Here is a 25,941-nt window from a genome sequence, read left to right on the forward strand (position 1 = left end):
ACAGTGGTCAGGCCGGGAAGAGGGAGGCTGTGGAGGGTCTGACTATGGGCTGGGCAGGAACGTCACTCCAGGGGAGCTGCCAGCCCCAGGGCTCGCTCTGTGCGCCGCGCTGTGCACCAGCAAATGTCCCGGCGAACAAGGCCAGCTCTGTCCTCGGAACAGGCGTGTCTTTGTGAACCTCCTCCTCCCAGTGGGGCTCTGATCCCCCCTCCTCACCCCCATAGGCCTGGCCCGGAGGCCAGAGGGGCTTCCCACACCATCCGGGTGAAGCTGCTTTTTCCTTTTCAACTTTTTCAAAATATCTGATTTACTGCAAGGTTCGTGCACAGAATAGCATGAGGGTAAGATGTCCCTCACACCCGTATCAAGCTGCCCGGGACAGAATTGAGGTGAGAGGCACACCCGTTAACCTGGAGAAGGTGGGGCTGGCCGGAGAAGAGGACTCACAGCTGAAGGTGGTGCTGAAAGCAGCTCTGTGTTTAGAGAAACATAAAAAGGATTCCTATGACCTAGCCCCTCCCCCCCAAAATGATTGACTTCCTCAAGTATTACATGAGAGGCACACTTATCAAGATGGTAGAAGAAACTGCAGGAAGTATCTTTGTGATGAAACTGACAAGGAACTTTCTGCGCAAAACGTCAAAACGGGTGGATGAGCTGGGCTTCATCCGAATGATGACACACGTTCACCGGAGGACCCCAAGGGGCTGCGGGAGCTGAGGGGCTGTGGGCCTGTTCAGAAGTGAAACCAAATGGAACAGACCCCCGAACAGCAGCATCCCAGGTGGGGTCCCCAGGCCCCTAGTCGGGGGGCCTGAGCTCTGAATGAGTTTCATAACAAGGCAGAGTACGCTCTAGGTTGAATTGTATCCCCCAAGAATCATGTGAGGTTAGGTCACTAGGTTGGGTCCTAACCCAACATGACTGGTGTCCTTATAAACGGGACATCTGGACACAGACCCACACAAAGGAGGTCATGTGAAGATGGAGGCAGAGATCAGGCTGATGCTTCTACAAGACAAGGGTTATCAAAGCTTGCAGTCGGGGGAGGGGCCTGGGCCAGATGCTCCCTCCCAGCCTTTGACGAGCTGCCCGGGTGGACACCTTAGCCTCCGACTTGTAGCCTGCAGGCTGGGGAGACCGTGAATCCCAGGCGGTCTGTGGTAATTTGCTGTGGCAGCCCCAGGAGCTAACACGAAGCGATCTGCCGCTTTCTCTGGGCTCATGTTGGCACAGACGGTGCAGAAGCCCCAGCGGGCGAGGCTGCTGGCGCCTCAGCCAGGGTCTGGGTGCCGGCCCGGCGGGGCAGGGCCCCTCATCTTCCCCACCACACACCCCCAGGGAAAGAAGCACCAGAGTCCGGGTGGGTCCACAGACGTTCCTCGTGGGACTGAGCCCAGTCTCGGCCCCGGAGTGCGAGGAACCGGGTCCCACGGCACCCTGCTGCGCGCGGACGTGGTGCCGCCCCGGGGTGTGAGGGGCCAGGTGCGAGCTGAGCGCGACCCCTGGGCTGTGCTGGTCACACCTGGGTTCCTGGCAGCCGGCTTCTCCAGAATGAGGGAGGGACCTGTCACTTCAGGAAAAGGCACAGGCAGGTGGGGAGAGGATAACTCAGTGGCAGAGCGTGTGCTCAGCACGCTCGAGGCTCTGGGTTCAACCCCCAGTGCCTCCGTTGAAAAAAAAGATTGGTAAATAAACCTAACTACCTCCCTGCCAAAAATTAAAAATTAAAAAAGAGAAAGAAAAACAGAAGACAGCCTTTACTGTCATGGTAAATTCGAGCTTCCTAGTGGAAATTAAGAATTTTGGAACCTGCCACCGTAAGCGAGACCGCTTCCCGAAAAAAGAGCTTTCTAGGGGCGGATGGTGTTGGAGAGCGTGCGTTCCGCGGACGCGGAATGTGAAACTCTGACACAGGATGTCACAGCATCACGACGGCCAAACGTCCCGTCACAGAGCGAGGTGGACCGAGGCTTCCCGAGGCCCGGGCGAGACGTGCCCTGGGGGGACCACGTGCCGGATGGCAGCTCCCCGGGAGACGCCGCTTGTGGGGGTTTGGTGTCGGACCGAAGGGGAAAGTCCACGATGACCCGAGATGGCCATCCACGTGCTCCCGCCTTTCCATGTGCAGATCTGTGCGCGGCCGGATTCCCTCCGTGCCTTCAGCCTGGAGGATGGGCCCCAGCAGATGGAAGGCGGGGGCAGGGACGGGCGCCAGCTGCTGTGAAGGCGCGTCCAGGAGACCTGCAAAAACGTGTATTGATGCCACTCTTCTTGCCGGGTTTTTTCCTGATACAGTCAATACCGACGGCAATAACCCATGTAAAAGAGAGTTCTTTGAGGCCCTCGATAATTTGTAAGTGTGTGAAAGTGTATCGAGGCCCCAAACCTCGAGAGTCATTGACACAGAGGCTGCAGGGAGACCACACGGCCGGCAAAGCCGGTGATCCCAGCGGGAAATGGGCAAGGCCGTGGGGGGCGGTCACGGGGACCCTGGGTGCCCCCCGGCCTGAGCAGGTGCTGACAGTCGGCCATCAGAAGGGGCAAACAAGCCTGTCAGCTCTCGGGTGGCAGAGCCAGACGCTGGCCTGGGCCCGCGGCCCGCCAGGCCAGGCCGCGCTGGGAAGTCTCCAGAGGACACCGCTGTGCGCGTGGGAGGGGACAGAGGCGGCAGAAGTCACCAGAGAGGAAGGCAGGGGCAAGGATGGGGCGCAACCAGCAAGGCAGGTGCCTGTGGGAGGAAAAGGGTTGAGCGAGTATTAGAAGCAACCTGCATTCTGCAGAAGCTCATGCAGAGGACTGGAAGAGTTCTGCAGGGGCAGGGAACGGCCCCGAAAGGGCGTCCATGTGTCAGTAAAGACAGGGGAAACTGGGCAGGTGAAGCCGGGCTCTGTGACCAACCAAACGCTCATCCCCAGCCTCCGGAGTCGAATCCCTGGGTCCCTCCTCAGTCCCGTGAGCACCTACGCCCCGAAAGGAACTGCTGTCCTGAGTCTGGGGTTCCCCTACACACACACTTGAACTTTAAGGCCTGTGTCCACGCACCCCATCGCTGTGCAGGTCTTTAAAGGGGAAGTTTAAAAGCTCTGGGGAACAGGACCTTGAAGCAAGCCTCACCTCCCTGCCGCTCCCCCTCAAGCTGCAGACCGGACAGGTGCCAGACCACGTGTGAGGACAGGCCAACCAGGTAACAAACAGGGACCTCCCGCCACGGCCTGTGGGCAGCACAGTGCAAGCTGCCCCACTGCCCCTCAGGCCTTCAGGTGACACAGCCTAAGCCTTGGGACAGAGCCAGAGCCACCCAGCCCAGCCACCCTCACAGGCTTTCATTTAAATTGTGGTAAAATACCTGGAGCATAAAAGGTACCCGCTTAACCGTTTTTGTCTGTGCAGCTCGGGCACTAAGCTCTTCCACACTGTTGTGTGACCATCACCATCCTCCTCCAGGACTTGTCCATCTTCCCAAAGTGACACCCTGTCCCTATTAAACACAGCCCCCCAGCCCCTGCCCCCACCGTCCTACTGTCTCTCTCTGTGAATGGTGACCCTGGGGACCCCACGTGAGAGGAATCTCACAGGATGTGTCCCTCTGTGTCTGGCTTATTTCACTGAGCATCACATCCCCGAGGTCCGTTCATGTCGTGTGTGTCAGAACTGTCTCCCTTTCTGAGGCTGAACAACGTTCCTTCGTACAGACCACATTTCTGCACCCAGTCCCAACATGTGCGGCTTTTTCCCCGAACCACCAAGCACTCCTCCACCACCACCAGCTGGAGGTCAGACAATTCAACTCACTTCTTCTTCTGACTCTGTCTGCCTGGAGATTGCACCAGAGTCCACAGGGCAAGGGCTCAGTCCCACGGGACGGCCCCCACTTCAGGTGCCAAGCCAGGTTGCCACCTGTGCTTGTGACCAACCGACGACAAGGAGCAGGTTCCCACGACCCCCTTCTCTGGTTCGATTGATTTGCTAGGGCAGTTCACAGAATCCAGGATACCAGTTTACTTACTAGATTGCTGGTTTATTACAAAGGATATTAAAGGGTACAGATGAACAGCCAGAGGAGAGATACACAGGGCGAGGTTTGGAAGGGTTGCAAATACAGGAGCTTCTGTCCCTGCGGAGTTTGGAGCCCAGCACGTGAACCCATTCTGGTTGGCCAACCTGGAAGCTCTCTGAACGCCCCCCTTTATGGGTTTTCACGGAGGCTCCACCCCTCTAATCATGGGTGGTTCCCCTGGCCACCATACCCCCATCCTTGGGGGATTTCCTAGAGTCACCTCATTAACACAGACTCCGCGTGGTCGTGGGAGGCTTGTTATGGATATCAAGACACCTGTCTCACTTCCTGGCTCCGAGGGGATTTCAGGAACTGAGGCCAAAAGACCCAATGTCGTAAAAAGATGCTCCTGTTGCTCTTAGGAAATTCCGAGGGTTTGGGGGTGTGTGAGCCAGGAACTGGGGACAAAGGTCAAACCTGTATTGACCACAGATCACACTGCCACATAGGGTTGTACCACGTCTCGTTTGTCCGTCGTCCGTCGATGGACACGTGGTGGTTTCCATGTTTTAGCTGTTGTGACTGATGCTGTGAACATGGGTGTGCAAATACCTCGAGACCCTGCTTTTGATTCTTTTGGGGATTGTGGAAGGAAAATAAAAATGGAAGGGGTATTGCTAAGGGCCAGCTCTAAAGCAAAGCCAGGAGCTCCCTGAGGAGGTGGGACTGTGCACGCCTCAGTCTGGATGGAGTCTGACCTTTGGGCTTGTTGCCCGAATGCAGCCATCCGGAACATTGCCAGAAAGTCAAGACACTTGTCAGACCCTGACCCTAAAACAGCAGCTGACTCCTTAGGGACAAGCACCTCCTGACTCATGTCAGAGTCAGTCCCCAGGCTCAGCAGACAGCTTCAACGTCCTCCGGCTCTTGTCTTTGAAAGCTGGACTCTTCCTCTTCCCCTGAACCCTCTTTCTGTTTCACCCAAATTTGTGTCTCCTGAACCACAGTCCTTAAGACCCCAGATCAACTGTCTTCTCCTATTTGTAGCCTCCTGCTTTGTGCTTTGGTCGACAGGATGTTCCCAGAAGTGGAGTTGCCAGGTCACATGGGAATTCTGTTTGTTGTTTTCTGAGGCCCCTCCACACCGTCCTCCACGGTGGGAACATCCCCCACCAGCAGGGCAGGGGCGGGGGTCCCCTTCCCCACACCCTCACAGACGCCTGTGTTTTCCGTTACCTTGAGAGTAGCCGCCCTCACGGGGGTCAGTGGTGCCTCCTTGAGGCTGTGACTTGCATTTCCCTGGTGGTCGGTGACTTCGGGCATCTTTGCTCATGGGCCATTTGCGTGTCCTCTTCGGAGAAAGGTCCTTGCCCGTGTTTGAATCAGGTTGTTTGTTTTCTGCTGGGGTCGTAGGCGCCCTCTGTGTCTCCTGACACCAACCCTCATCAGATGTGACGATTTGCCCCTTCATCCCGCAGACTGCATCCTTTGATACAAAGTTTAAAATTTTGATGTCACTCCCTTTATCACATTTTTCATTTATTGCCTGTGCTTTTGGTGTCATATCCAAAAAATCATTGCGCTCGTGGGGTTCCTGACCCACGGAAACGACTCTCTTCCTTCCTTGTGACTAAGGCCAGTGGCAGGGATTGCTCAACCCAGCAGCCCCAGCCTTCCACACCTGCCCTGCGTGCTCGCCTGACTCACCTGCCGTGACGTCACCTTCACGCCCTCCACCCAGCACCCCCCCCAGGACCTGCCCTTCTCAGCCTCACCTGTGTCCATGCTCCCCTCCTCCACCCACAGCAGCTTCTTTTCTCTGGGCTAAGCCCCACTGAGGTCAAATCCACCTTCTGCCCCTCCTGACCCCGCCCAGAGTTGCTGGAGGAACAGGTGGCACCCACCTGCCAAGCCCAGTCGCCACATCTCACTGGCCCAACCCCGCCCCTCCTCCTCCAACCCCCGCCCTCTCGGCTGGTGACTGGCCTCCTGGAACATCCCTGAAGACGGAAGTGGTCAGCAGAGCCTCCGCACATGTCCCCAGCATTCTGCCCCTGCCCGTCGGTGCCCAGGCTGCTGCCCGCCCCTCCCATCACCCCTGATGCCCTGTCTGGTGACAAAGGCCAGCCTTGCATGAGTGCCCCCACCCCAGCCCTTATGAGCTCTGCTCCCTTCACAGCCCCAAAGCCTTGAGTGAGCAGGACTCTACCCTTGTCCCACCTCCTCCTCCCACCCCTGACCGTGGTGGTCCCTGGCGAAGTTAGCACAGAGTCCCAGCGGGAGGCCACCCTCAAGGCCCTGGAGCACCCCTCCCACACCCCCAGGGAACCTAGTTTTCCAGATGCTCCTCCCAGATCCAGGCTCCACCTTGCGCATGGCCTGGCCTTCTCCATCTCTCTCCTGGATGGTCCCTCCTGCCTCCTGGCTTCAGGTGCCCTGGTTCAGTGCCTCTCAAATGTGCTTCTCCAGGCTAAGCACCCACTAAGCTCAAGACCCTAAACCCTCTGCAGCTTGGCTTTTAGCATCAAGACACCCCAAACCAGAAGCTTCTGCCCCCCACCCGGTGCACTCCCTCACATCAGCCTGGGATTCAGGTGCTGGCTGTCTTGGCCCCTCTCTCATGTCCACTCTGCACCCACTCCATCCTAGCCGCCCTCTGGTCACTGTCCCTGCCCCAGGGAGAGCAGTGGCCCTGCACTGCCTCCACCCTCGCCCCCTCAGTCTGTTCCCCACACAGCACCCAAAGAAACCCTTTAAAATTAAGTCCTATCTCATCCCTCCTCTGCTCCAAGCCCTCCAGGCTCCTGAAACAAGTCTTTGCAGAGGGCTGGGTGATCTCAAGGGGTCCCCTGTTGCCTCCAGACCTCAGCTTCTTACAGTTCCTATGACAAGCAGTGACTCCTGCCTCAGGGCCTTTGCACTGGCCGTTTCTTTTCTGCAGTGCCCTGCCTGGCTCTCCCCCAGAACCTGGTGTCTGCTAAAGGCCAGCTTCTCAAAGAAGCTTCCCCGGATGCCCCTGACCCCTCGCAGGCCCATGGCCTCTGCCCCACGGAGTTCCTATTTGGCGTGGTCCACAGGAGGGTCCTGGTGCTGCTGGGACAGAGTCCTGGAGTGCTCCCTGCCCACCCTCCCCGGCTGTGAGGATGCTGTGCTCTGCGCTTTCAGGGCCTGCAGTGAGGCTGGACCTCCTCAGGGCAGCCACCTGCCCACGACCCAACCCGACCCTCCACCTGTCCCCAGGGATCAGTGTACTGGGTGGGGACCTGGGTGGGGACGCCCGGAGGGCACCGAGGCCCCTGAGGAGTCTCCTCCAGCCCATGCAAGAGCACCCAGGGAGTCTTCCCTGCCTTCCACCACCTGGGCCACAGGGCCAGGGCTTAGGGGCACCCTGGGAAGGGGCCGAGTCAGGTGCTGGACCCACGGGAAGCCCACCTGGATGGATCAGAGCTAGCCAGGCACCCCCAAGAGCCTTCTCCCAGCCCCCTTTCCCCAACCCCTTGCTCCTTCTGTGACCCTGAGGCTTTAGCTGTACCTTGTCCCCCTTCCTTCCTGTCTCACTTTCGTTCACTGTAATGCTTGTGAGAATTAAATGAGTTGTCGCAGGTGTCAATGAGACAGGAGATTTCAATTAAAAAAAAGGTTTTAAAAAATGAGACAGGAGGGAAGGGGGTGGGGAACAGCCATTAAAGGAATGACACAGCAATTAGCACCAAGATGGCGGAAACGTCAACTCCCAGTAGACCCGGAGGCCCAAGATGAGGGAGATTTGACCTCCACTGGACCTTGAGCTTCATTACACATACTGTAACGTGTTAGCCTGGTGAGTGACCCGAGGCTAACCATGAAAGGTGAAGGAGAGGGGGTGGCCCCGTTCCTGGGAATCCCTGCCCCCTCCCCAAAGTAGCTGGAATAACCCCCCCACTTGTCAGCACGTGGCGACTAACAGCCCTGCGCCTGGGGTCGTTCCTGGCTTCCCAGAAGGCCTGCACTCTGCCTACGGAGTGTGTATCTATTTCTACTTTACCCCACCCCTTCCCCATTCATCTCTCTAAATAAATCTACTTTTACTCAACTGTGGCTCCCTCTTGAATTCTTTCCTGTGCAAACCCAAGGACCCTCACTGGGCGGGGTGCGTCCCAGGGACTCGTCCAAGACCTGGGACACGGCCATCCTCTCGTGCCCTACATTTTTCCTGTATCATCGCTAGTCCATCACTATTCCTGGACAGGTGTCTCTGCTGCATGACGCTTCTGCTGATGGATATCCGGGTCCCTTCCAGCTGGGAAGTTTAATCAGTGACGCTGCTGTGATTATCCACATGCAGATCTTTGTGGATGCGTTCTTCTGAGGAGTGAGAGTGCCGGGTCACATGGTAAGTACGTGGTTGACATTATGAGAAAACACCAAACCGTTTCCCCAGCAGTTCACCTTGTGTCATGCTGTGTCCCCTCCAGCGCCGTGGGAGTTCCAGTTTCTCCACAACCTCACCAGCACTTGGTATTGCCATTTGAGTGAGAGAAAGGAGACTGTGGTTTTAATATGCATTTCTCTGATTAACACATATCTTCTGCGAAGTGTAGTTCCTGCTTCTACATTTCTCTGTGAAACTGAGCAGAGCCCCATGGGGCAGTTCCAAGTACAAACCCTTTCCTAATCCCCTGTTTCCTGTTTGCAGGAAGTAGGCCTCATTCAGCCTTCTTGGCCCTCCAGAGTGCCAAAGGGCAGATTTGGCCAATTGCTACACAGGGGGGGAGGGAGTGCAGACGCAAGGGAGGAAGAGCCCAGAAACTACAGTGCAGCTGGGGCAGGTCCTGGCTCCTTTTCAAGGAACATGCAGAAAATTATCTTGTTTTTCTGCAGGAACTAAGGCCCCCACCCAGGTGGAGGATGGCAACTTCTGGCTGAGCACAAGATTCTGGAAACTTCACCTGGTTACCTCACCATCAACCAATCAGAAGAAAGTCACACATCCTGCCTCCCTCACCCCCAATTTTACCTATGAAAACTTCTCCCTAAAAACCATGGGGGAGTTCTGGGCTTCTGAGCACAAGACACCGGTTCTCGCCCGGCGCTGCAGTAAACCTTTCTCTGCTCCAGACACCAGCTTTTCGGTTTGTCTGGCCTCGCTGTTCGTGGGGCACGTGAACTTGCCTTCAGCAACACTTCCTACGACTGATGCTGTACTGCCCGGGACACCTTCTGTCGATGAAAAACTAAGCAGTTGATCTAAGAAAGAAACGGAAAATGTTGTTTGAGCCAAACTGAGGATTATAACCTGGGAACAGCCCCTCAGAAAGCCCCGAGAATCATTCTGCCCATTAGACGTCAAGGCACAGTTTTTGAGGTGGAGGGCAGGGTGTTAAATGACACATTGTTGACAGTCTATACAATCCAGGTCTGGCTCCTTACAAGATCAAGAAGGAATTGTGGGGCCAACATCCTTCAAGTCCAAGGACACCATTCTCAGACGTCCGCCTGCGATCAATCCCTGAACAGATAAAGTACATTCTTTCCTGGGCGTGTTTCCCCAACAAACTGACAGCCTCAGGTCATGCCTAACCTCACAACAGCTCCGGCTGGCTTGTTTCAGCCCACACCTCCACCTTATCAGAGCCATAGACCCTAAACTTCTTACCTCACCTGCAGCCAATCAGAGACGTGTGCACAAGCCGATCAGGCTACCTTGTGATCCGACCTGATAAAAGACCCCAACACCCGGCCCTCGGGGCTCACATGAGCCCCTCTCGCCTGTGGCAGCATGACCTAACACACTCCTTTCTGTTCTCACCCTTTGCCTTTTGTACCTGCTTTTACCAACCTGCACGCAACACCGACTGCTGAGTTGTGTTCACGACAGGAATGTTATCTCCAAGGAGCTGTCTTGTTGGTGTTGGGACAATGTTGCTCTTTATGGTTAAGCAGTATTTCTGTTGATGGGGAGCTCGACGCATAATGCAGATACACAATGCACAAGAGAGGGGAGACAGGAGGCCAAGTGGCAGAGAACACGTTTTTTATGTTTAAATTTTTCTTGTCTTGCCATAAAATGTGAATTTTATTTCGTATTTCTGAACATAGTACTATTCATCTGGGGCAGATTCCCAGAATCAAGGCAAGGAGGCAACTGACCCATCCTGGAGAAAATGAAGCCACCTCACCGCCCCTCCAAGCCCCTCCCCAGGCACCAGGCCCGCCTGAGGTAGCCAGGGCCCGGAGGAGCGGCCAGGCCTGAGGAGAGGATGCGCACCCTGGGTGCCCCCAGCCCCACGAGGGTTGGCAGGGGGCGGAAACCCAAACCCACGAGCACACCCCCAGCGCACTCGCGCCGGCCGCCCCTCGCCGCAGGCGCCCTGACCGCCGGAGCGGCTGCCGGTCAGGGAACAGGGCTAAGAAAGGCCTTTTTCACCGTCCGCGGAGGCCGTGGCCCAGGGTCTGAGCTGTCCAGGCCACTCTGGGACTCCGCTCTCCCGAGATCGGCTTAACGCCTCAGCCTGAACTCGATGGAGCCTCGTCGACCTTTACTCCAGCTCTCTCCGCACTGGAGGCGGGAGGGAAGTGAGCCGGCGCGTTCGTCGGGGACAGCACCTCTCAGGGGATCACTGCCCCAGGGGCGCATCAGTGCTGGGGGAGGCGTCACTCCGGGCTCAACGCTCCGAGGAGCTCAACGCCTCGCTCCGCGGGTACACCGATTTCGGGGCGCATCACTGGAAGGGTGCCCTGCTCCAGCGCACTCCCGGCTCCAGGGGCCCCGCCCAGCCCAGCCCACGGGGCGCGGTCTCCGGGGCGGGGCCTCGCCCGCGCTGGCGCGCACGGCCCTCCCGCGCCGCGCTCCGATTGGCCGCGCCCGGGGGCGGGACCGCGGGGCATTGTGGACTTCCTGCTCCGGCCGCCGCTCGCCATGTCGGGGTCCCCGATCAAGCGGCAGAGGATGGAGAGCGCGCTGGACCAGCTTAAGCAGTTCACCACCGTGGTGGCCGACACGGGCGACTTCCACGGTGAGACCACGCGGGGCCCCGCGCTCCGGGAGCGGGCCGGGCGGCAGTGCGGGGGCTTCGTGGACGCCGCGCGCCGGCCGGCCCGGGGGTGAGGGGAGACCGGGCGAGGGGCGCCGGGGTGCGGGCAAGCGAGTGAGGGGCGCCGGGGGGCGGAGCGGGGCCACCGGCCTTCGGCGTCCCGGGCCGCGAAGTCCGCCGCCGCCCCCCCAGGCCCCCGATCCCCCCGGCCTCCGCCCCCCTTCTCCCTAGAGCCCCGTTCCCGGCTCCCCGTCCGCCCTCGGCCCGGGGCGAGGGGGTCTGCCTCGGGACCCAGCAGTCGCGGGGCCTGGCGCCCAGGTTCTCTCCGAGCTGCTGGCAGCCCGCGGGAGCCGGCTGTGAACGGTCAGTGGGTCAGCGGGTCAGGGGACGGTGACCAAATGCTTTGATTTGGGGAGATTCAAGGCCCGCCTTGGAGCTGACTTTCTCGCGGTTAGTTGGTGGTTACACTAGGCAATTTTGTTAAGCGAATGTTCACCGCCGAGCAGGAAAATGAGTTAGTTCTGGGCCCAGAAAGACCAGAAACTGCGTATGACACCACTCGCTTTTGAAACCTCCTGTTGCACACACTTTCCAGCCCTACCCAGGGGACAGCTGTGCATGCTGGTGACTGTGGCAGGGTGCAGACCAGTTAGACGTTCACCGCCTGGGGCCCAGGAACTGGATGGGTAAAACCTCATGCGTTGAGGAGAGCAAAGCTTGTCCCAAATTTAGATTTTCCCCGGTTTGAATCACGTTCCTTGGAGAGAACTGGAGAACTAAGCTTTTCTGCCCTCTGCAGCGCCCAGACTAGGTGAACCTCCATTCCGTTGGGCTGTGAAGTTTAAGATTTTCAGGAGAATCTTGCAGTTCCCTGTGGATATGAGCGCTGTGAGGCACACAACACACAGACGAGTTCCTCTGTTTTCTGCTTTCTCATGGTGACTTGAGAAACAGGCTTTAACTCCTCTTTGGTAACAGTAAGTCTTTATCTGGCAGAGCCTAGCAGAGTGAGTAAGCATGTTTGGCTGCTTAAATGTAAAAGATGGAGACAGTGATTGGCTTGAGCCCAGCCTGTGTTTTAAACCATCTGACAGATGTCCTCACCCGGTCAGAATTGGGGGGCCTTGGGAGATTCCAGCTCCTGCTCCCCCAGGAGGCCTCCATCCTCTTTCAACCCCGCCCTCTGTGGTGCAGGCCTCTGACAATGACATCAGTAGGATAGAGAGTGCTGGAAAAGTGGCTGCACGTCTTCCTGCGCCTTCTTAGCTTGGAGTATTTTCCGTCTTTCTCAGTTGACAGAGCTCTGGTCTCACCTGGCGGCAGGGGCAGGGTGGCTAGTCCGTCACCTTCTGTCGTGTAGGGCCTGCAAGGCAGGGGGTCCTGGGGAATGCTTGCTACCCCCCTTTATAGAAATATCTAAACTCAAGTACTGACATTTAAAATTCTTAGATTTTATTAAAAATCTAACTTTATTAAAAAATACATGCTCTGATAATGTATATCCATAAATGTTACATAGTTGTAAACAGGGCATCCGGTTTTATGGTCATTTTATGAACTGAAGGCTCTTACTCTAGGGAAGTCATTGGGCCTCTGACAATATAATCAAGGCAGTGGACACTATTTTCAGAACAATGCCCCGTCCCCAGCTTTGCATGCTATTTAACAGTCCCTGGACCATGAAGCCCCTCTGTTGACCCCAGATAGGTTTTGGTTTCAGTTGCAATTTTGTCAGAAGTCAGCTTCATCAAGCATAATTTTATACAATGAAAGGCACCATTTTCGGTGCCTTGCTCTGTGAGTTTCAACACATCTGTGTAAGCTTCTCCGCTCCAGAGCACTTTTTCTTAACGTGTCATTTTGAAATAATTATAGACAGGAAGTTGTAAAATTAGCCCATACAGACCCATGAATCCTTTGCCTCTCATTCCCCAGTGGTGACACTCTGTGTGACCACAGTGTGACATCAGAACCAGGAACTTGGCACCAGCACAATACTGTGAGGAGGCTGCAGGCCTGCCCAGTCTTCAGTTTCCACCTGCACAGCAGAGAGGGCAGTCTGTGGTGGTTTGGTAGCACGGAAGGTCTCGTAGCCACCAGCACTGCTGGGACACAGAGCTCTCCCTCCAGCTCCCAAGAACCCCCTTATTCATCTCTGTAGCTTTGTCATCAAAAGATACTTTGAAAATACTAACTTGCCAAGTCAACTTACTGAACCAGCTAATCCTGGAAGCTGAGCAGTTTGAACATGAGCTCCGTGCTGCCCTGACTGCCTGGGTGTGAGGCTTCTGATCAGCCCGCTGCTTTCTCAGCAATCCTCACCTGGTTACTAAGGAAGAACTGGTGTGCTCCAAGAGAGAAGAGTTGAGAGAACAGAGCAGTCGGGGGAGATGCTGTGTGCACTCCCCCAATGTGTCGGGCGGGCTCCCGCCCCACCCCCCGCACTGATCCCTGGCTTTAGTCCCCGACATTGCTTGTTGTGCAAGCAGCTGCCCCATGGCCGGTCCTCTAGGACAGGGAGGGAGATGTGCGCTCGGAAGACATTCTTGGCTCTTCTTGTGTTTAGGGTTTGTAGGGGGTTGTCTCAGATCTCTTGGTGGAAGCGAGCACCCCACTTAGCTTCCTGCTGTCCGCAATTATTTCCCCAGCCATCGAGGAGTACAAGCCACAGGATGCCACCACGAACCCATCCCTGATCCTGGCTGCCGCGCAGATGCCCACCTACCAGGAGCTGGTGGAGGAGGCCATCGCCTACGGCAGGAGGCTGGGCGGGTGAGGCCGGGTCGGGGGCTGTTTCAGCTGCCTCCCCCCAACTCTCAGGGGTCTTAGACTCAAGGAAAGGTCTGTTTTCATGTTTACTTCTGTCAGCTTTACCAACACGTTATTTCCACGTAGCCGACCACCCCTGCTGCAGGAGCGTGTAGAGACAGCACCCTGTTGAGATGCAGAACAGCTGCAGGCCCCCCCCCCAAAATCTCCCTCCCCTTTGTCGTCGGTCCCCCACGCCTGGTAGCTACGGGCCTGCTTCCTGGCATTTTGTTAACTTTTCTTTATAATTTTGTTTTGTTTTTTGGGGGGAAGGTAATTAGGCTTATTTATTTATTTATTTAAATTTAACAGAGGTACCGGGGTTGGAACCCCAGACCTCATGCATGCTAAGCATGTGCCCTGTCCCTGAGCTGGATGCCCGCCCCGCCTCATTTTGCTATCTTTCAGCAGCTTTACTGGAGTGAGACTCACTGTCTAAGCTCACAGTCCAATTGGTTCTGATAAATGTATGCAGTGGTGCAGCCGTGGCCACAGTCTAGTCTCTGAGGACAGGCACCTCCCGGCTGGCCCCCGCTGTCCCCAGCTACCGCAGCCTGGCTCTCCCCTCCACAGGTCTGCCTTTGCTGGTGCCATTTTAAATTTAAATTTAAATTTCCATCAGGCTGATACTGCCCAGCTGGAAGCGGCCTGCAGGGAATAGGGGTAACCTGGCAGGAGCTCATCCTGGGCTGGCCTGCCCTTTACTGGCCCCATCGTTTGCTGAGGTGCTCTGTCACTGCCCCCGCCCACTCACCACTGGGCACACCCAGTGTCACTGCTTCCCTGTCCCTTCTCCATGTTCCTGGAACTGGTGACGAGGTGGTGTCCTTGGTGATTGCCAGGCTGCCCTGCTCCCGTCCAGACCCCTAGAGGGCTGTAGCCCCTGACACACAGGCTGGAGAGCTTTCAGTCCATCTTGGAACAGCACTGTGTATATACTCGTCTGCCCAGGCGACTACAGAGATTGGAGAGACTGTCCTTTTCACGGGCCAGAAGGTGGAGGGGTTCAGCTTGGGAAGATGAGAAGGCTGTGGAGATGATGGTGGTGATGGTGGCACAACAGCGCGAATGCGCTTAATGCCCCAGGACCATTCACTTAAAAATGGTTAAGATGGCAGATTTTATGCTATGTATGTTTTACCACAATTTAAAAAAATTTATTTTAAGAAAAAAAATGAAGGGAAAAGAATTTGACAAAGAAATAACAGAATTTGTTATGTAGAATCCTGTGCATTTAAACCTAACAAGTTTCTAAGCTGATTTTTTTCCCTTGAATTTCAGGTCACAGGAGGAACAGATTACAAATGCTATTGATAAGCTTTTTGTGTTGTTTGGAGCCGAAATACTGAAGAAAATTCCTGGCCGCGTATCCACAGAAGTGGATGCGAGGTGAGGAGGTGGGGCCAACACAGGGTCAGGTGGGCTGAGGGGCAGCCACCCTTGGGTCTGAGGTTCCCCCGTGGCGTCCAGGTGTCCGGTGGCAGCTGCTTCCTGTCAGGTAGTTCTCCTGCGGCCTGTGCTTGTACATGAACCCGCTGCAGAGCAGACTGGATCAGGGTGGGGGGGGGTGCTCGGCTGCACGGCTCTGGGCTGGCTGGTGGGTGCCCTGAGCTGAGGCCCCTCCCCACAGGCTCTCCTTCGACAAGGATGCCATGGTGGCCCGGGCCCGGCGCCTCATTGAGCTCTACAAGGAGGCCGGGGTCAGCAAGGACCGGATCCTCATAAAGCTGTCATCGACCTGGGAAGGCATTCAGGCTGGAAAGTGAGTGTCCCGGCGAGGAGGGGGCCGGGGTAGTCTCCCCGGGTGGGGCCTCGCAGAGGAGCAGGTGCTGGGAGAGGCCCGCAGTGTCGTCCTTAGCAGCCCAGTGTGCTGATGCCTGCAGCACGCAGAAAAAAGTTGTGTCCCACCAGACCGCGCTGGGTATGGAGGATGGAGAGACAGGTGCGGCCGGGAGCTGCTCTGGGGCCTCGCCCAGAGGGGCCACACCGCTGCCTCTGGGTTACTCGTTCCACTGACCCGCGGCCACAGATCTGCCGCCTGCCCCCGGACGCGCCTGTTCTGGACCCTTTGCAGAAACCGTGGCCTCCGGGTCTGGCTTCCTGTGCTTGGCGTGCGTCAGGGCTGTGTGCATTTTAAGGCTGCTGTCCCCTCGTGTGTCTACCAGGCATTTTACAAGTCTGTCCTCCAGCAATCGGCCGATGCTGCTGTGGGCGTGCATGCTCGGGTTTTGGGGCCGAGTCTGCTGGGCACGCACCTAAGAGTAAGGTTGCTGGGTACTATGGTCACTTAGTGTTGGCTGGCGGAGCTGCCCTGTACCACCTGCAGCTGTGTTTTGTCACCACCTCCCTGTGGCCAAGCGGCGGGGGCACCTCTGAAACTGTCCCCCAGGACAGGCACTTGGGGCCGGATAGGCCTGAGCAGAGACTCAGCCCACAGCCCACGCCCGCCCCAGAGTGTGGCCGAGGCCCCAGGACGTCACGTGGACTGACAGGTTTTCTGCAGGGTTGCTCGGGGAGGAGGGCAGGGGAGGCTGCGGGCTCCAGTGGGACAGAGGGCAGCACAGTGCCATGCTCAAGAGATGAGCTGGCGATCTGCAGCCCTGGTGGCTCTGTGAGGAAGTGAGGGATTGGGGTCTGGCAGGAAGACCCACTGTGTCTCACAGGGGACCTCTGGAATGTGGGTTTGTTGGAGGAAATTCCAGTCACCCACAACCCACCAGCGGGAGAGAAGCCTGGAGAATGTTCCAGATTTGTTCCTAAGGAGAGTGGAATGACCCTGTTCCCGCCTCTCCCGTTACTGAGTTGTGCACATCTTTGGGGTCAGATGGGGCTCGCTGCAGTCCTGGGCGGGAACGCCTGGCGCCGCCCACAGGCCCACTGACACTGCCCATCGGTCCACAGGCAGCTGGAGGAGCACCACGGCATCCACTGCAACATGACGCTGCTCTTCTCCTTCGCCCAGGCCGTGGCCTGTGCTGAGGCAGGAGTGACGCTCATCTCCCCCTTCGTGGGGCGCATCCTCGACTGGCACGTGGCCAACACGGATAAGAAGTCGTACGAGCCCCTGGAGGACCCCGGTGAGTTGCCCTCAGAGGGGATGGACAAGGGGGGTGGCCAGAGGTGGAGGGAAGCTGGTGCCTTAGCTCTGAGCCTGGCGGGGGCGGGGAGCTGCCGGTCAGCTCGGTTGTCTCCCCAGGGGTGAAGAGCGTCACCAAGATCTACAACTACTACAAGAAGTTCGGCTACAAGACCATCGTCATGGGTGCCTCCTTCCGCAACACGGGCGAGATCAAGGCACTGGCAGGCTGCGACTTCCTCACCATATCGCCCCAGCTGCTGGGGGAGCTGCTCAAGGACACCACCAAGCTGACGCCCATGCTCTCAGCTAAGGCCGGTACGTCCCCCAGTCACCTGAGGGGCGGGATCTCCAGCTGGGGCTGTGCTGGGCCTTGGGGGCTCAGCTCAGCGTCCTGTGCATGTCCTCCCCAGCCCAGGCCAGCGACCTGGAGAAGATCCACCTGGACGAGAAGGCCTTCCGCTGGCTGCACAACGAAGACCGCATGGCCGTGGAGAAGCTCTCGGATGGGATCCGCAAGTTTGCCGCAGACGCTGTCAAGCTGGAGCGGATGCTGGCGGTGAGTGCCAGGGTCTGGGGGGCTCCCTCAGGGGACCCTGCTGAGGCGGGTGAGGAGCAGCCTGGGGCGCGTGGCGGCTCAAGCGTCTGTCTTTAGGAACGGATGTTCAGCGCAGAAAACGGAAAGTAGCGGTGCCTGAGGCTGGACCACAGACCCGCGCCTTCTCAGAAGCACCTCCTCAGAACCAGGGGTCCGACTGCACACGCCTAGTAGTGAATCTTGCCTTTTTTACTAATTGGAGTGGGGATGAATCACAGACTTCTGATTTTATGTAAAATTCTGCTCGGTGCATTAAAGCTCTCATTTTTCCTTCCTGCCTGCAGGGCTTCATTCCCCTCTCCACACCAACCACCCTACCCTGGGCTGCCACCGCAGCCCCAACTGGGGTGGGGTCGGGTTACAAGCCCCATGAGGCCCTCAGGAGTGACAGCCCCTCACTTGATCACAAGCCTGCTGCTGGGCAGTGACCTGGAAGCCTTGACACTGAAGGTGGGGATTGGCCTGGAGCCCCCAGTGGCCCCCCAGGCTAGTAGGGTGTGCAGGCAGAGGGCGGGCAGCTGCGGGCACCCAGGAGAGGAGCAGCCCCACTCCCTGCTTGAGGGCCTCCTGTCCCCACCACCCTGGGGCTGAAGCATCAGCCTGGAGGACCCCCCACACACCCTGGGTTCCTTGTGGGACAGTGGCACCACCTTGTGGGGATGGCACAGTGCACTGGCCGACAGCTTCAAAACCTCAAATCAAGAGTGAGGGGTGGTGAATCATTTGCGGGGCTGGTGACAGGTGGTCCACACAGGAGCCCCACCATCTGCTCCTGAACACAGCAAGGCAGGGACAAGGGTCTGGATGAGGCTGCCCAGGAGCAGGATGGGAGCCACAGGCCAGCACCCCCCACCCCACCCCACCCCACCCCCAATATGGAGGCAGCCCAGCTGGCCCTCCAGACCCAGTGGTGGAGCCAGGTGTTAGGACAGGTATATTGGACACAGCCCTGCTCCAGCTAAGGGTCAGCAGGGAGCCCCTGTGCCCCCCAATCCCTACTTCCCTCTGGCAGCCACTCTCCCATTCTGGGAGCCAGAACACGCTTGTTCTCCAGTTTCCTGCAGGGTTGTGGGGGCACCAAGCTCACTAAGCCCATTTGCTGGAGGTTGCAGCAGAAGGGCTGGGAGTTGGGGGTTCTGGAGCCACCTCCAGCCGCCCTCCCCAAAAGCAAAAGCAATGCTGGGCAGACAGGGCAGATCTAAGGACCGGCTGATCCAGCTCATCAGGGTGCTGAAGAGGCCTCCTTGGGTTGGGTAGGGGCGGGACATCAAACCACAGGGACCTGCCAAGGGTCCAAGTGGTGGACAGGGCTTCTCACCTCTGCAGGGCCCCTCCCAGCTCTCAGCTGCCTGACTGAGTTGGGGGCCAAGCAACCCCAGCCCCCTCCCCCTGAGCAGTCAAGGGGCTGTCCTGGGGGGGACAGAGGTATCTCAGTCCAGCCTGGCCAGAGGCCTCAGGATGCAGCCTACCCACTCAGTGTACAACCTGTGTGGCCAGCAGCACTGAGCTTTAGAGTATGTTTGTTCCCCTGAAAGGAGACATTATGTCCATCGGCCTCTGTTCGCACTCATATGTGACCAACCCACTTTGAATTTTCTGGGTATTTCCTGTCCGTCTGGCTTCTTTCACTTAGCAAAGCGTTTTCAAGGTTCGCTTATACATCACAATGCTGTCAGAACTTCACTGTTTTCCGGCCAAACAGCATTCCACCTTTACAGAGGTTATTATCCATTAATAAGTATGCTGCTTATGGAAGCTATGACTTAATGTCACCAATCACACCATGGACATTCACACACCATTTTTGTGGTGTTGTAGGTTTTTCTTTCTTTGGGTAGACCTCTGGGTCTGTTTTAAACACCTTGGGCATGTGGGGAAACCCCAGGCATCCACACCCACCCATCGGCCACCTCCCAGCTTCAGGGGCTGCCCCCTGCCCCAACCCCAGTGTCCCTGGACCTGGCATACTCAGGACCAAGCCACAGAGGGCGGACTCAGCCACCCAGGGCACAGGGCTGTGGAGGGCCCCCTGCAGGGCCCACCTGGGTCTTGATCTGGCCCAGCAGAAGCTCTTCAAAGATAACAGATGTTGCCCCTAAGGGCACCCCAAAAAACTGTCAGAGCCGTTACTATGTGAGGACTGCAGACACAGGATGACTGAACCCCTGGTGGGGCTGGCCAGGCCCACTGTGTGCACAGAGCAGGCCAGCAGGTGTCGGGGCCCCCAAAATTGTTATTCTGGGAGATGCCAGGGAGGAGCACGCATGCAGGGAGCACCTCAGCCTGGTCTGTGGAGCAGGAGGGAAGCAGCCTCGGACCCAGGGGCGCCCTGCTTCCTTCTGAGGGGTTGGAAGCAGCAGAGTCAGTCAGGCTGAGATAACAAGGAGGAGGGTGACAGAGAAAGGTTGGGGACACATGCAGCTCCAGGAGGACCCGCCTAAGGGCCACAGGCCAGGCCCCCCCAGGGAAGCTGGAGAGCGATCGGGCTGCACCAGGAGCCAGCCAGCCAGACCGCCACCTGGCGTACCCAGCAGAGGTCAGTCCAGGGCCTGCGAGGTAAGGACTGTCCACCACCCCTGCCAACCCACGCCGGCCAGCCACACCCAGGGCTTCCTTCCAAGTGGAACTCGGGCCTCCCTCACTTCCACCAGGCAGAGCAGCTGCAGAACCAGCTGGGCTGTCACCACCTGGAGGCCCCTGGGCAGGACTAGGGTAGCGTATTCACAATCAAAGTGTTCCTCTCAACATCAGAAGGGACATGGTGGCACCGCAGCGTCCACCCCAAGGTCCACCCAGGCCTTACGTGGGGTCGCCCTCACACTGGCAACCATGCACCAGGTAAGGGTCAGCCCCAGCGGGCAGGCCCCTCCCCACACAGCCCCCACCAACACCCAAAGCGATGGGGAGACCGCATACAGGCCCCAGAAATGGGACCCTGGGGCCCTGCCTGTCACTGCCCAGCTAGCCGTCATCCTGGCTTCCAGAAGGGCTCAGCCTCTGTTCCCCTACATGGGTGCAGAACAAGAGCAGGGAGGGGCCAGGACAGCCCCGCAGCCGACTCACTGGGCATCACAGCTTGCTCTCTGTGGAAGACAGAATTCTCAAGGACCATTTGGCAGTCTCGGCGCTCTCCACCTCCTCCCCAAGGAGATGGTGCTGGGGTCGGGGCTGGGCCCGCCCCAGAGCTGACAGCCCTCAGGGACGGTCCTCAGCCTCCACCCCCAGGGCCAGGTGAGGTGTCACAGAGGCAGACCCAGGAGGCCCGAGAGTCCAGCTGCCTCTGGGGACACCCGGGATGCCTGGAGGTGGCAGCACCTGCTGCCAGGCTGCTCCGGCCGCCTCACTTCCTGTAGGACGGATGCCAGGTCAAGGCTTGGGCAGCAATGCCAGCACATCACTGCCCACCTGGCCCAGCAAAGGGCTTGCTCACAAGCCAGGAACCCGCCTGCCACCCCAAGCCCAAAGCCCTCACCGGCTACCGCAGAGGAAAAGCAGGTTCTGCACGGCCGGGACAGTGGAGCTGGCATTTTGGCCGGTGATGAGGTGGCGGTCCAACACAACGTGTACAGCATCAGGCTCACTGGCTGCAGGAGACCCGCGGACACAGGCCTCAGGCAGTGCCACGTGCTGGGCATGGCCCCACCCCACTCCCCAGGCCGTGAGCTGCAGGTAGACTCCGGTGGTCAGGGGGTGGGCCGGCCTGCCTGGTCTCGGGTGCTGGCCCCTGAGGTCCACTGGACACGGCTCCAGAAGGCTGGCCTGGCCGGGCTGATCGCAGGCTGCGGCTGCAGCCCCTGCCCATCGCCACCCCTAAGTGCCCACCCAGCTCACCACTGAAGCAGGCGCCCGCGTCCTTCACGAAGTCCTCCACAATGAGGGGCAGGTGGGCAAAGCCGGGGGCCCTGACGAGCTCATACACGGAGGGCTGTGGGGGAAGGGGTGTTGCCCCAGGTCAGGCAAGTACCAACCGGGTACAGGGCCATGTGAGGGGTCACAGCCGTGATCTCCCCCAGGGGCCACACAAGCAGACAGGGAGCCCCTGCTCCAGAACCACCGGCTAGGCCAGCCTCGGTCCTCTCCCTGCAGATCCTGCCCCAGGACCCACCCCCAGGACCCTTCCTCTGCTCCCTGTCCAGTCAGGCCCTCCACCCAGAAAAGGAGTAATACACCCAACAGGCACCTCAGAAGGGCGGGAATGGCCCCTGCTCCTCGCCGCTCCCCCAACCCTGTGCTGGAATTCTCCACAGCCCCATCTGGGCAATGAGCAGTGCCCCCACCAGAGGGACCCCCAGCTGGTCCCTGGCCTGTCCTCATGCTTCCAGGCACAGGGGCAGGTCTGTCCATGCCTGTCACCGCCAGGGCCCCTGCAGTGCACTCACCCCCGTGACGCTGTAGCCTTGGAACACCCATGACCTGTCCTCGTTGGTGGCACAGCAGAGTGCGGCGACGCCGTGGCCCACAGCGCAGATAGGCTCTGAAAGCAGGGGTGACGCTGGGCCTCAGGCCACCCAGCTCCCAACACCCCCCACCCTCCCTTTCCACTCCCCAGACACGTCTCAGAACTGGGACTGTTTCGGTGACCTAGAAACAGACAGCAAGGAGTAAGGTGAGTGCTGGGGTCCGCTGGTCAAACTTGGAGCGCTCCCACCCTCTCCCCTCAGCACCGCCTGCACGGCCCCAGGCTCAGATGTGGCCTGAGGATGGATGTCAAACGGCCCAACTGTCACGGTGTGGCAGCCCACCTGGGACCCTTCCTCCTTCTCTGAATGCAAAGGAAGCCTCTGTGCTGGGGGAAGGCGCCCTGCCCCAGTCTTGCCCCTCACGGCCACTGGAGGCAATACCCCCACCCGCTGAGCAGTCACCCTGGCTCAGAGCCTTCCTCTTAGAAGGCAGCCTGGCACCAGAGCATTCCCACGGCTGAGGTGGCCAGGGACAATTGACGCCTGTCCAGACCCTGCTGGGGACAGGAGGCCCCATTCCCACCAACAAAGGCCGCTGTGTGGAGCCCCTGGCTGTCTGCTGAACCCTAATAAGCACCCACCCCCACCCCACAGACTTGTCCAGCACAGCCCGGTGTCCCCACAGAGCAGACTCTCCCAGCCGCCACTGGCTTGAACCCCAAGCCCCACCAGAAGCAAAGCCAGCATCCTGCCCACCCACCTCGGAGGGGCCAGGGAAGGGGGGGGCATCTGCAGCCACCAGCCCCTGAGGGAGACAGGCAGAGGGACCACGGGGGCAGCGACCTGATGGGCACAAAGTCAAGGGGAGGGAATGCCCTGCCCACGTGTGTGCACACACAGAGTAAACCTGCCCACTCACTGGTCAGAGGCTCTTCACATCTGCCGTCAGGGCACTTCCAGCACCAAAACCTGAATCCCACACTCCATGGCCACCATTGCCCACACCCCTCATTGGTGTGGCCTGCCCCTCCCTACTGTGGGGGGAGCCCCATTTTTTCATCAACCTGTAGAACCACCCCAAGCCCAGCTCCGAGGGCCACCTACTGCTCTCGCCGTGGAAATGCTGCAGGATCCGAGCCAGGGACCCACTGCTGGCCAGGTCAGCCAGGGCCCCAGGACAGCTGGGAATCAGGAGGGCATGGTACCGGGCACCTGGCAGGAGACCACAGGCCAGTCAGTTACAGAGAGCGAGGTCCCCGGCCAGGGTCTGGTCCTGCACGGCGACCAGCCAGGCTCCTCTCTGCTCCTGCTGGCCAGATGTCATCATTTGTCACTTTTCCCCACATAAGCAAAGGTTCCTGAGGGCCATGAGCCACCTCCATGCCCCCACCTCTCTCCCCGAGGCCAAGCTCAGGAACTCTGGCCACAGGCTACAGGACTGGACACTGCCTTGGCAGGTCACAGTACTTGGTGGCAAGCCCCTGGGTGCTCCAGGAACAGAGCGAGAGAGTGCTCTGGGGCCACGAACCCCGTGGGAGCCCCACACGCACCCCAACGCTCACCGTCGATGGACTCGAGCTTGGCGGGGCTGGCGTAGGCCTTAAGGCGGAAGTCCTGCACCCAGCGGGCGTTGCTCTCATTCACATCAATGAAGTCCATGGTCTTCCCCTGCGGAGCCCAGAGGCCAAGGGTCAGCACAAGACTCCCCACGCTGGCGAGCACAGACCCGAGCAAATGCCCACAAGTCCCTCGGGACAGCCCTGCCCCTCACCAGGCCTCGCCGCCCCCACCACCTGCCCCTGGTTCTCCGTCTCCCGCCTATGAAGCAGCAGCAAGTATCCCATCCACCTCAGAGGTGACACTGGAAGCATCCAGGGTCACCACTATGACCGAGCCCCACACCATCGAGGGTCAAGAAGTCCTCCTGATGGACCGTCTGTGCTACCCTCACTCACGAGTGCAGACATGCCGAACACACACTATCAAAGATCTCAGAGCCCAGAAAGTGAGGACCAGAACTTGACAGTACCCCTCAGCCCAAGCTGGCTCCCTCCTTGGGTGGTCACAGTGCTTGGTGGCAAGCCCTCAAGGGCTCACACCGGCCTTGGGCTCCCTGCTCCCCCCAGGGAGTGACAGCACTCTCCTGGCCAAGACCCCAGAGAGGGAGGGACCCTGCTCGACCACTCTAAGAGGGTGGCTGGACTTACCCCGGGGGTGGCCACCTGCAGGTTGAAGGCACCGCTGGCCAGAGTGAAGCAGTGGAGGAAAGACTGGGCCGACACACCTGCAAGGAGAGCGCGTCCCCAGTGGGTGCAGGGCGCCACAGCCCCACTCCCGGCCCAGACTGCCCTGAGGAGCAGCCTCTTACCCCACCTCACCCAGGGTCTCCTCTCACATCCCTGGGGTTAGCAACCCTAGCCCACTGGCCCGTCACCCCCTGAGGCGGGCTCTCTCCCCAGCCCGAAGGCAAACCCAAATGTGAGGTTCTCTAACACTCAATTCATCCACTCACTGAACCACCAGGGACTGAGCCGCCACCCCCCACACACATGAGCGGAGCCACCGAGGTGGGGCTACAGCCAGGGTCAGCAGGAGGGTGGGTGTAGCCGGACTCCTCCGCACAGGCCAGCACCCAGCCCTACCCTTGCCAGAGGACACTCCGCTCCTGGATCCTGCCCATCTCCCCATCCCCAGCGCTGTAGCCAGTCCTCTTCTGCCCATGCCCAGTCCACAGGGCTCCTGGGAGCTGAGGCCCCAGCAGAGACGCCTCCTTCTAAAGGGACTTGATCTGCGTTCTTCTACAGTTATTTTAACCGAGAGACTCAGTCCCTAAGCGTCACTTTCATCTTTATTCACAATTACCAATTAATACACATTCATCGTAAAGAGTCATACGTTGCAGTCTCCCCATTTCTGCCCTCCCAGCCCCCGAACCCTCTCACCAGCACCCGCTTCACCCCAGGGTCCTCTGAAGGGTCTTTGGAGGGCCCACTCGTCCAGCCCACAGAGCCTAGTGGCCTTTTCAGAGCTGTGCCCCGACCGGATGTCCTCAGCATCCCCTTCCCCACGGCACAGCCAGGCCAATGCTACCTCTCCTCACCCTTTACCCTGCTCCAAAACCCCCAGCCTACCTCTTTAGAACTGAACCCCACTCTCAGAGGCTCACTCTCGAATTCTCCACGCAGGGAGTGGGCGTTCCTCGGGTCCTCCATCCCTCATTCTGGGCCCACCGCTCGGGGCCCTGTGGCTCAGCACACTGACCCCATGACCCGCAGTCCCCTGCCTCGCCCACTTGGGCAGCTACAGACGTCAAGAGGGAGACAGGCCCCAGAGTCGGACCCTAGGTCCCAGCCCTGTCTCTCCACCTCCCCGCGGTTCGACCGTGGGCTCATCACTTCCCTCGGAGCCAGAGGAGGCACAGAGGCTCTGGTAAGTGCTCGTGACAGTACCAGGCGCCCTCATCTGTTCACCCTTCTGGGCTGGCCCTGAGCACCCCGAGGACCCGACCGAGAAACAGTGCGAGAGACGCGGGCCCCCGAGCTCTCCCGGCGCCTCTGCCACGGCAGGGCGAGGGCTGCTCTACCCACGCCGTCTCCCGGCCCGCCGGACAGTCCCTTCTCCAGCCCTCCTCGCCGGGCCGCGCGCCAGGCCGGCCCCGCCTGCCCAGAACACCCACCGCCCGGCGCACCGCCCCGGCCGCCCCGCGTCCCTGAGGGCAGCGGCCCGGCGCACTGACCTGGCTCCGTCTCCACAGAAGCCGAGCCCAGGCGGAAGCGCTCGCGGCGGGAGGCCCCCGGCCCCGGCGCCCACCCCTCCCGCCCTCCCCTCCGCGAGCCTCACCTTCGGCGGCGCCGCTGGCCACGAGGAGGCAGGCGGGCCGGCTCGGGAGCCGCTCGGAAGCCATGGTCTCTGGGGCAGCCCGCGAGGCCTGCGCGTGCGCGGAGCATACGTGCGTGCGTGCGTGCGCGCGGCCAGGGGACGCGGTCACGTGCCGCGGCAGCCTGGGGGCGGGGCCTGTGCTGCGCCGGACGCCCGAGCCGCCCCTC

At 59.2% G+C, this 25,941-nt stretch overlaps 2 protein-coding genes across 8 annotated transcripts; one reads left to right on the top strand and one right to left on the bottom strand.

Moving 5' to 3' along the window:
• The first annotated feature begins 10,835 nt into the window (after window positions 1–10,835).
• On the top strand, window positions 10,836–17,765 carry TALDO1 (transaldolase 1). The gene is made up of 8 exons (XM_074371333.1): window positions 10,836–10,995; window positions 13,662–13,785; window positions 15,103–15,210; window positions 15,452–15,583; window positions 16,723–16,898; window positions 17,018–17,215; window positions 17,311–17,456; window positions 17,553–17,765. The coding sequence occupies exons 1-8, from the start codon at window positions 10,899–10,901 to the stop codon at window positions 17,583–17,585; spliced, it is 1,014 nt and encodes a 337-aa protein (XP_074227434.1). The 5' UTR covers window positions 10,836–10,898; the 3' UTR covers window positions 17,586–17,765.
• Window positions 14,953–25,883, bottom strand: GATD1 (glutamine amidotransferase class 1 domain containing 1). 7 transcript variants are annotated; one of them, XM_074371336.1, is made up of 8 exons: window positions 25,736–25,883; window positions 24,103–24,179; window positions 23,458–23,563; window positions 23,000–23,107; window positions 21,875–21,969; window positions 21,327–21,420; window positions 20,968–21,079; window positions 14,953–20,842 (listed from the first exon to the last, which is right to left on the bottom strand). In XM_074371336.1, exons 1-8 carry the CDS (start codon window positions 25,797–25,799, stop codon window positions 20,836–20,838), a joined length of 663 nt encoding a protein of 220 aa, XP_074227437.1. In that variant the 5' UTR covers window positions 25,800–25,883; the 3' UTR covers window positions 14,953–20,835. The 7 variants fall into 7 exon arrangements, 4 of the variants coding, with proteins under 4 accessions (XP_074227437.1, XP_074227435.1, XP_074227438.1 ...); XM_074371334.1 differs by having other exon boundaries at window positions 23,446–23,563; XR_012509453.1 differs by having other exon boundaries at window positions 20,968–21,420.
• Between the last annotated feature and the right edge of the window lie 58 nt (window positions 25,884–25,941).

This window comes from Camelus bactrianus, chromosome 10, assembly GCF_048773025.1.
Source record: "Camelus bactrianus isolate YW-2024 breed Bactrian camel chromosome 10, ASM4877302v1, whole genome shotgun sequence".
Lineage (NCBI taxonomy): Eukaryota > Metazoa > Chordata > Mammalia > Artiodactyla > Camelidae > Camelus > Camelus bactrianus.